Source organism: Erpetoichthys calabaricus, chromosome 10, assembly GCF_900747795.2.
Source record: "Erpetoichthys calabaricus chromosome 10, fErpCal1.3, whole genome shotgun sequence".
Lineage (NCBI taxonomy): Eukaryota > Metazoa > Chordata > Cladistia > Polypteriformes > Polypteridae > Erpetoichthys > Erpetoichthys calabaricus.
The window spans coordinates 3,710,195-3,720,931 of record NC_041403.2 but is presented as its reverse complement, the minus strand read 5'-3'; the positions used below and the strand labels follow the sequence as shown (position 1 = coordinate 3,720,931).

At 44.3% G+C, this 10,737-nt stretch overlaps 1 protein-coding gene across 1 annotated transcript in view; it reads right to left on the bottom strand.

Moving 5' to 3' along the window:
• Positions 1–1,257: 1,257 nt before the first annotated feature.
• LOC114658704 (interferon-induced protein 44-like) overlaps positions 1,258–10,737 on the bottom strand; it is a 33,556-nt gene continuing 24,076 nt past the window's right edge. The window contains exons 6-8 of the mRNA XM_028810741.2: positions 6,928–7,099; positions 2,884–2,984; positions 1,258–2,790 (exon numbers count right to left, since the gene is read on the bottom strand). Of these exons, the coding sequence (XP_028666574.2) occupies positions 2,608–2,790; positions 2,884–2,984; positions 6,928–7,099 (456 nt within the window). The 3' untranslated portion in view covers positions 1,258–2,607. The remainder of the gene's footprint in view (positions 2,791–2,883; positions 2,985–6,927; positions 7,100–10,737) is intronic.

Here is a 10,737-nt window from a genome sequence, read left to right as displayed (position 1 = left end):
CTGTGTCTTTTGGTGCGCAGACAACCCCCACATTACCATTGAAGTCGAACACAAGTCCCCGGGAGTGATGGTATGGGCTGGTGTGTCTTATGATGGAATTGTTGGCCCGTATTTCCTTGAAGGAAATGTCACAGGGGACAGGAACCTCAACCTGCTTGTGAATGATGTCATCCCAGAACTGCAGAACAGACAGAACTTCAACCATATTTGGTGACAACAGGACGGGGCTCCACCTCACTTTGCGATAAATGTGAGGAACTTCCTTAACCAACAGTTTCCAAACCGGCGGTTAAGATGTCGAGGGCCTGTTGAATGGCCTCCACGGTCACCTGACCTTACCCCACCAGATTTTTTCTTTGGGGATATCTTAAGGACAAGGTCCACACGCATCCTATTGACAATTTGGAGGATCTGTGCCTGGCGATTGTTGAGGAGTTCAGGAAAGTTCCTCAGCAAATGTGCCGAGAGGCATGTGATGCTGTAGCCAGAAGACTCCGAGCCCGTATCCAACTGAATGGAGGACAAGTGGGACATTACATGGAAAGTCAGTGAATTAAGTCCATTTTCGTTTATTACACGATATTTCGAACAATTCTTTTGTCTTGCATTGTTTTTCTGCATTCCATTAAAAGTTGCATAATTAGATCTGGACCACCCTTTACATTACAAATACAGGACAGCAGCAGCCTTCCAGACACCAGCGCAGATCCTCAGCCTCAGAGCCACCACTCCTGTGACATGTGACAACAGGCACTGTTGATGCACTGTCTGGGCACACAGGGACCACGTGCTTGTAAAGCCTTCTCAGTCGAGATCAACTCATGGAACATTCCGGCGCCCTGAAGGTACGAGGAGCAACTCCTCCCAGCCACCAACAGCAGTTACGTCAGGCCAGAGCGCCTCTCATTTTGAGAACCAACAAATGTGCTCCCTAACACCCAAAATCTAACCTGACATATGTGTTTGTAATTTTACTTCCATAACAAGTTTATTATGCAGACTTTATAAACGTAGCCTAGTTAATGTTACTCCTATCAGTTTTTGATTAGCTGTAATAAAATTTAAAAAGTGCACCAAAAATCATGGAAGGGGTTCAAATTGTAAAACAAAGAAATCATCAGGACCAACAGCACCAGCAGACGAGTATTTATTGTACATTTACTTATTCATGAATGTCCATAATCATCAGAGCTCCCATTGGCACAGCTGAACTCTCATGCTACGCGTTGCTTTTTGCTCTTTTTTTCCATTTCTCACAGCTATAAGAAGTGTGCTGGAACGTGATTGGTCAGCGCCTAACAGGAGAAAGGGCACTTGGGCCAATGAGGAGAAAGAGGAGGGACTTGAGCCACAGTAGGCACACCTCTGTGAACACCCCAGCTGGAAAGTCACCTGATCGAGTCGCAGTGAAGAAGTCACGTCACGCCATTCTGTGCTCTGTGGCCACAGACTCGACACTTCGTAACCACCAGGAGGTTCTGCTGGGCGGCTGAGTCTCCTTGAACACAAAGAAAGTTTCCTTCTGCACACACTGGTCAGTTTCTGGGGTAATGAGCAAATGATGGCGGTCCAATGGGCATCTCTGTTGAGCTGTGAAATGTTGCGTATGAGTTGATAAATATTGCGTATGTCTTTACTTGTAACTTATAACGTATATCATTGATAAGAACAGCAGTGGTGTGACGTTTAACTAAACCAACCTTAGGACTACGTCAGGATATTGAATTTAACGACAGTACTGGGGGAAGCGCCTCAAACCAATTTGGCCAGTGACTCTCTGCAGGACCCTCTCAACCAACCCCCTCATGGAGGCCAACTACCCTGCTGGCAAACATCAGTTCAACAGATGGCATCGGAGGGCAGGTGTGAGACCATTGGGTCACACCAGTATTCTGGTGGTCTAACGTTGCCTGTTTGGTTTTAAATCAGAAGCCATTAAGAACCACAACGCCCTATTGGCTGTAGGGTTTGGACAAAATGTCTACAAATTTGCTTGCCCCACCCTCTGTTTCTTTGTCACACCATCACAATGAAGGAGCATCTCTCACACATTATGGACCTGAAAAGAAGAGCACAGCTTGGCAGCCATATTGAGACAGGCCTGTTCTGAAGAAAGCGCACTAGAAACGACTGACTTAACCGGAGACATTTAAAGTGACAAACGAGTCCGTGTGCCGCCTGAAACGACACATCAGCATTGATCAGGTGGTACAGTTGCCAATTTCCACTTGTACTTTGCTTATTGTTATTACATTATGAATATTACCAGAAGTTGTAACTTAGCGCCTGCTTGTCTTTTACTCTGTGTAATTGCCTGAGGTTATAAATGTAGAAGAGAAGGAGGTGAGAAGTTAGAAAGTCCAATACCTTATAAACGGTGCTAAGACCCTGGGATTTGAGGCATCCTGACAAAGGTGGCACAATAAAGAATATAAAAGGGCAAAGGAGAGTAACAGAGATCTCCACCAAGACGAAACAAACTCCATCCAGTTTAGCCAACTTGGCAATGTTAACAAAATGTTATAAATGGACGTTGTGTCCACAGCAAACAAAAATGAGCCTAAAACTGCTGATTCTAATAAGATGGCAACCTGACGCCAACACACATTACTGAATGGCTTTGAAAAAGTCGTAATCCTCATAAAACAAATCAGCGTATCGCAGGATGAGCTCCAGAGCATTGAGGATTAGGATGTCGGTGCTGCAGTCCAACTCCAGCTCAGATGAGTAGTTCCTCACTGGGACGATGCAGGAGACGGGCAGGCCGAGCAGATTACCAGCGGCGGTCACCTGAAACACAAGGTGAGTGGTCACTTACAGCAGGACAGAGGGTGGGCCGATGTCTCTCACCAGACGGACAGAAGCTGCAGAAACTCAACTTGCCTTGTCTTGGATGTGTCGGCACACATAAACACGACTCACGTCCTTATCGACGGCGTGGCAGACCTCATCGATGTGAGTCAGCAGAGCCACCTGTGGCACCCCTAAAAATTAAAAGAGGGCAATGTGAAATCTCAGTGCGCCTGTCCATCTTATTGAACTCACTATGTGTGAAGAATACATGAAACTTAAGTAAACCTACACCAAGGATCTGGACGGTGGAGTGAGATGAATGCATTTGGTATCTGTCCATGTCTCGATGTTTGTTGACCAAGTTCTGGCCTGTCCTTCTGAAGATGGCCCTTGTTGTCTTGCAAACAAGCTCACCTCAAAGGGATCAAAACGCAACATGATGGAGCATGAAAGACCACCTGTGATATTCCATAAGTTAGATGTGATCCTCAGCAAGGTGGCTGCATCTCACTGTAAAGGACGACCAGACGTTCTCCACACCAAACAAACAGTGAAGTGTTTGTTCGGAGGCGAACTCGGGCAAATGTCCAGTGTGGCTGTTGAAGGAGGGAGCAGAACTTTTCTTATAGCATTTAAATAGTGCTGCGGTGGGTTGGCACCCTGCCCGGGATTGGTTCCTGCCTTGTGCCCCGTGTTGGCTGGGATTGGCTCCAGCAGACCCCCGTGACCCTGTGTTCGGTTTCAGCGGGTTGGAATCTGGATGGATGGATGGATGTTTTTAAATAGTGGGCTTTCTATGCTAAACCAGCTTGCTACAGTTATGTGAGAAAGTAAGTGCACCCCATGGAAATGATTGACTTTTTCATCATATTTGAACAGGCAAACGTTCAATCTTCATGCAAACCACACCTAAAGATAGAGGTGATCTACTTGAAGAAAAGGCACAACAAACTGACACGGTGCGTTCATTCTGATAATCTAAATGAACAAAAATGGAGATCTGTCACAGGGAGAAATGAAGTCCACCCCTACACTCCTCACCAATTCAAACCCATCAAATTAGAATCAGGCCTTCCAGATGAGGTGCCAATGATTAGGACATCTGCAGGTGGACCTGACTGTCTTCTTTAAACCTCAGCTATTGAGGGTCCGACATTAAGTTTAATATTGATGTGTGTGGTGTCATCATGAGAAGATTAAAAGAGCTCCCTAAGGCCATCAGAAAGAAGACTGTGGACACCTAGGAGTCTAGCAAAGGATATCAAAAGATCATCAAATTACCTGAATCCAATCATTCCACTGTACGTAAAATCATCTACAAGTGGTACAGATTTCAAATGACTGCTAATTTGTGAAGGACTAGCCAGTCCAGCAAATTCAGTCCAAGAGGTGACTGTTTGATACCTAAAGAAGTCTCCAAGAACCCCAAAATTTCATTGCAGAATCTGCAGATAACTCCTGCAAACGTTGGTGTCAACGTCTGTGCATCTACAATTAGAAAGAGCTTCCAGAAATCTGACCTGCATGTCAGGTGTGCCAAGAAAAGCCCTTTACTGTCCAAAAAGAACATCAGAGCAAGACGACAGTTTAGCATTGAACATCTAGACAAAGACCAGACCTTCTGGAATAGAAGAATAAATGACAGATGAATAAAAGTTGGAGTTGTTTGGCCACTGCAATTGTAGACATGTTTGGTGCAAACAAAAGAGAGCATTTTAGGACAGATCACAATGCCATCAGCAAACATCACAGTCCATGGGGACTCCTGTCCATAAATGCAAATTCCACATGTGGACAAAGTGCAGCCCTCCAGTCATCACCACCTCAAATTCCTTCAATTAATATCAGTAGCAAATTATTAGAATCAACATTAGAGAGGATCTCGTCTTATTTAAACTAACTCAGACCATTACTTTGATGTTGAAGTGCATGTCATCACCGTAGTCTACGAGACCTTCAGAAAGAAGCCTCGAGATGCCTAAGAGTCTCAGCAGGGACTTCAAAAGATCTCCAGACAACTGGAAATTCACGGTCTACAAGTACCGAAGACGTCAATTAACTGCCAACTTTTCAACTGAAGAGAAACAATTGGAGTTTTCGTCTTGTGAGAGATGGTCGGCTGTTCATCCCAGCCAATACCCCCAAGCCACTAGATGGAGCCCTCTCTGTAGCATGGAAGTGCCCCGAAGACCAGCAGGGAATCATGGACAATGGAGTTTTTATTCCCAACCCTGCTGGACACCGTGGGGCCCACCAGAGGACGCTGCAGGGAGGCTCAAGGACTTATACGTGCCCTATAACCCGGAAGTGCATCATGATCACATGACCGGAAGGAATGATGTGCTTAAAAGGACTTTTAAGCTGACCCGGAAGTGATGAGGACTTATGGATTGTTGGGATGGAACCACTTCTGGGTTAGGGACTATAAAGGACTCTGGGAAACCCCAGACAAGTGAGCTGAGTTGGGAGGCAGGGTGGCTAAGCGTCTGGGAGTGGAGGTTTGTTTATTGTTCGTGGATTTATTGAGTATTGTGGAGAGGGTGCTTTGTGCACTTATTTATAATAATAAATATTATTATTGGACTTTTATCTGGTGTCTGACGTCTGGTCTGAGGGTTCAAGGTGTCACGGAGACCTCTATCTGTCACAATATTTTTGGCCAGGGTTTTTCACAGTTCCCTTATCCTTTTCATTTTCATTTAGAAGCCTTTGTTCCTTTGAGTTAAGGTGCTGTCCACACCGATGTCTGAGCTGAGCGTTTTTCTGTAGCGCCAGGTGAGCGCAGATTGAACGCCGACCATTTCTCTGCTCGTTGCAGCGAATCAGACCGTCCACACGAGCTCTCACCGCTTGCGTTCGGTCGGAGGTGCGTTTGGATGGCATAAAAAAAAAGAAAACGTCACATGCAGCTTTTTCTTGGTGTCAATTTCTGCCAAAATGAGCGTGAAGGAAACATCTGAATTGCGTTTACATGTCGTTCATTTAATGTTCTGGAGGGCCGGCTATGTCTCATGATTATGTGTGTGTGTGTGTGTGTGTGTGTGTTTCAGAGGCAGCACGGGGGGTCTAACTAAGATTAAATCGCCGGGACAGGAGCTAACTGAGTGGACTAACACTTCTTCTGACCTAAACTTCCTCTTCCTGTTCCTCTCCACGCCCATGATGACCTCATTTCCAGTAATTACCTCGTAATCCCGCCCCTTCCTTTTTTGGGGCTATGTAACCGCCCACATATCCTTTGTTTTCAGTCTTTCTTTTGTTGCAGACTCAGTCTGTGGTGATTACTCTGCGGAACTGCAGTTGTATTTTTGTTGTTTTCTGTACAATTTATGGAGTGGATCCCCACAAAACTTTTTGTGCCTTCTGTCTCTCTTTTACTATATATACTGTATATATAAGTATTGTGACGTGTCTTGCCACTGCATGGGCTGTAAGGGGTGGAAGCAGTGATGGGGTGGAGTCTTGGGGGGCACTTTTTATAAGGCCTTGGGGCCCCTCCCTAGAGACAGAGAGAGAGTTGAGTGAAGGGTTAATTAACGGTGCGTGAAGAAAAGGTGAGGTGGTGGTCAGAAGAGAAAGTGAAAGGAAGACAACATCAGGTGGTGAAGGGAGCGAATAGTGAAGAGGTAGATAGGACGAAGGTGAATTATCTTTGTTATTTTGAAGGTGTCCCCGTGACCCAGACAACGGGCAGCAGTAGGGCACCGTTTATATTGTGGCATATTCGATAAAAAGCCAGTCGGCATTTGGACAAGCGGCTCCTCAGTGTGTTTATTCGACAGGCCGTCACAGTATATATACTGTATTTCATCAATACAAGAATGATAATAATGGAGAATTTGTAACAGTTTGTAGGTTTGTGCTAATGACGTAACTTTACCTACTATGGATTATTAACACCACTGGGCGAGTGCGTATGCCAGTCCTGTTTGTAGATTTGCTTACTTCAAGCTGCCAAGTGGCCGCTCCTCAGGGCTAACACTGACTCGCTTATTGGATGATAGGCGTGTAATAAGGTCTCCTGGTCCTGTGTCTTTAGCCTCGTGCCCTGCTTTTGTTAAATAATTTGATAATTCACAAAGCAATGAAGCAGGTCCCCTCAAACTGACCGTCCCCCCGCCCTCACTCGATTACCAAGGTCTCGGATCTTCAGCCGCAGCTCCTGCAGCCCTTCCTGGATGTCATCAGGGTAGGTCTGCACTTTCCTGGCATCGACCACAAAGGCCACGCAGGCGATTTTGTTTGCTATGCCCGGCGTACTGATGTACCCTCTGGTGTCACTGCCAATGGCTTCAGATGAGTTGAACTGTAAATAGAAACACAAGAAGATGTCAGTGAGAAAAGAGCCTCACACCGACGTCACTAATGACAAGCCCACCGACGTCACTTGTGACACTCCAGACGTTATCACAAGTCGAATCACTGAACACGTCAGTTTGATGACTAAAGATGAGCAAAGTGAAGTCAGAGAAAGAATACGAGTTAGAAGGTAAGATGTCTGCCAGTCACTTCGGAGGTCCGATATTTTCACTGCTAACCCTTTCGAGTTGCCATCTGCACATTGGTCATGCTTTGCATTTTGTATTCCAATAGATGGCGCATCAGAGAGCAGTAGAGATTCCTCTAATCGTCAGTCACAGACAAAGAGATGACAATATAACCTGAGAAAGGAAAATTTACTGAATTACAAAAAGAAATAAAGAAGGGCAAGCTAATTTTATTTTACTCCACTAAAGATTGTGGTGATCTGTCGTTATTTATGTTGCAAAATGACATCAAAATCCAAACGATAAATCCACTTATCAGCTGCAAAGAGAACACGTTAGCCTCTGAGGGCACGAGTTTCAGACCCCACTTAATGGTGGTCTTAGCATCTTTAATAGTTAGTTAGAGTGTTTGTGTGCTTGTCTGTTGCCTTAATGGCACCTTGTGATCCTCCCTTCCCAGCTCACAGAATTCAAGCCCAGGAGGAGGCCTGCTCCTCAAAATAAGCCTTAACCCAAAATCTAGAAGCAGAGTACTGGCCTGCAAAAGATTATAAAAAATAAAACATCAGGACTTTTCAAATTCTAAATAAAAAACCACTAAGCACAGGAAGAGGGGGAATCTCAGTAAACCCCTGGCCCTGAAATATTAAAAGCCACCATTGTTTATTGTCATGCTACAGCCAGGACTGCTGCGTTGTGTAAATCACCTTTTGTTGTCTTTATGTATTGTGTTTCTTTAATATGCTGTGTTTATTATTTTTCATCTCTGTGTTATGTCACTTTTCTAAGCCTTAGTGTTCCTCGTTGTCTGCCCTGCCTCATGTAGGTGGAGCCTAAGGAGGCAGTGCCCCCCCTAATTAGCGAGCTGGGGTGCTGGCTGGGCCCCGCAGTGTTTAAGATGAGGCCAAAGAAGACTCAGGATGGTGGATTAGATGACCTTTCACAGTTGAACCCTTTGGAATTCCCATTGATTGCTAATCAAGTGTGGTCTGATCTTCATCAACGTCACAATTCTAGACAAACCCAATTTGAGTAAACTAATAACACACACACACGGTTGTTAAAAGTAACAAAATCCTGATGAATATTAAATGTTTGCAATGCTCACTTTTCGTTGTATCTATTGTATTATCTACATTACGAATGCACTTCTGCTTCGCTACTTGCTTTTGAGTACCAATGGCCATGGCTGGAGTCGCAGACGCTCCCTGGTGCTAATAAGATGGCAACTTCAGCAGCGTCAGAGCCTTCACCGTCACTTTAATTCTTTTTATAGAATAAGCACTGCGCACTTCTGGGACTGAAGGTCTTGTCTGCCTCCTCACTTGCTGCTCGTCCAGGGCGGTTATGAACTACAAGATGTGCCAACAGGGGCAGGTGCCAGGGCTGCGGGCACTTGGGCAGCACATTAGTCTGGAACAGGGGTCCCCCACTCCGGTCCTGGAGGGCTGCAGGTTTTCATTCTCACCCTTTTCTTAATCAGTGACCTGTTTTTGCTGCTAATTAACGTCTTTTGAATTCATTTTCATTGATTTGCTCTTGAAATCTCAGACCCCTCAATTGTTTCTCTTTCCTTAATTAGCCGCCAAACAATCACGAGATACCACATGAGCCAAAACAACCAGTGACCATCATACAGTATCTGAAAATAAAGAAAGGTGAGGGTCTCAAGAATGTTGATCTGCTCGGGTCCTCAAAACATTTGAACAGAAAACAGAAAATCAAGAAAGAGAGAAGCAACAAGCCATGGAGTCTGAGAAAGAATAACTTGAATTAAGCCAATCGATCAAAATGTAACCCAATAGAGATGCTAAGCAGTCAGAGTGTAAGACAAATGTACTAAACTAACTTTGAAGGTAGCTTTTGATATTATATAATCAATTATTATGTGCGATGATCATTATGTGCAAAATGTAAGCTATAATAAGAATGTGCTGTGCATTAACCCCTTGTTGCCTTTATGTATTTACAATTATGTAAAAAAAGATATTATTTGTGTTTTTGCTGTCAAGCAGATGCTAAATTAAGTGGATATACAGTACATATAATTAAGTTAATTGTATATAGCACACAAGCAAACAATAAGCTGGTACGTGTTTTTATCTTAGTACAACCTACCTCAAATTTGGACAATTTCTCAAAATTAGCAGCCAAAATCCATGTGCACAGCCACGGCAACACTTCGCTTCCATCAGACGGATGTAGTTTCCACTATGACTGCTAGATGGTGTGACCGTCGCTTCCAATACGATCCTTGGTACGTATCAAATACGCATTAACTGGCATTGGCAGGATACATACGCCACCTCTGCGATTCATTCAGGCCTGAAGTGGTTTGAAGCGATTTCACGACAATCGTCTACAAGGAGTTAACCGACAGTATAGCATTAATCCTTTAAGAAGCTGAGAAAAGATTCTTAAATTGTGACTGCCACATAGCCGCTGAAGTGTTGTCACCCTGATGGTGCAGAAGAATACGGAAGTACATGTTAGCAAAGTGCTGTCTCTGTAAAACTAGCCATTGCTGAATTGCATAGTCCAGCGGTTCTCAAACTGTGTGGTGCGCCCCCCTAGGGTAACAAAAAAGGGGGCGCAAATGTTGCCATATGTGCCGTAATTTCGCTATTCGTAGGGAAATGTTAAACTTGTAGTGGTGTATCTGCAGCAAAAAATATAGGAATAAATTTTATTAGGGTTTCAAAAAAATGTTAGGGGGGCGATTAAAACTGTTATGAAAACTCGGGTCGCAAATACTTAAAGGCTGAGAAACGCTGGCATAGCCTAAGTTGGATGGGGAGCCTGGGACTTTGGGCATGCTGACTACCGTGTACTTCTGCACATACTGATTGAATGTGTCATCTTGAGCTGCTTGCAAACTCTGCGTGACGTCAGATTGAACTGACATACTTCCTCCTATTGTTTAGGAAACAAACTGGTATAAAACTGAGCTAACTTCCTTGTTTGAGCAGGCTGCCTGTAACAAACTGAGCTGTCAGGTCCTGCAGCCTCCCTCTTCTCACCAAGAATAAAGAAATTGCTTTTTACTTTTTATTGGTGTCCGCCTTCTGTTGTTCTCGAATTCAGCGACCACAAGTTAAAGAACGGGTTTAATGAACGACAAGAATCAGAGCCTCATTAAGCAACTGGTTGGAGTGAAATGGTTTGGAGTTTAAGGCCCAGAGTTAGGTGGTCTTCTGTTGGCCCACTCACTTTACGTTTCATTTCTGTTTGGGTGCCATTTAAGGAAAGAAATGAAGCAAATCAGAGGAACAAATCTTAAACAACAAGCCAATTAAAATGAATGTTAAAGGAGTTAATGAGCAACAAAAACTGCAATTATTAAGAAAAGGGTTAAAATGAAAACCTGCAGCCACTGCGGCCCTCCAGGAGTGGAGTTGGGGACCCCTGATCTAGAAGTTACAAAGGCCTCATAGTAGATGAACAGAATGTGCCATGT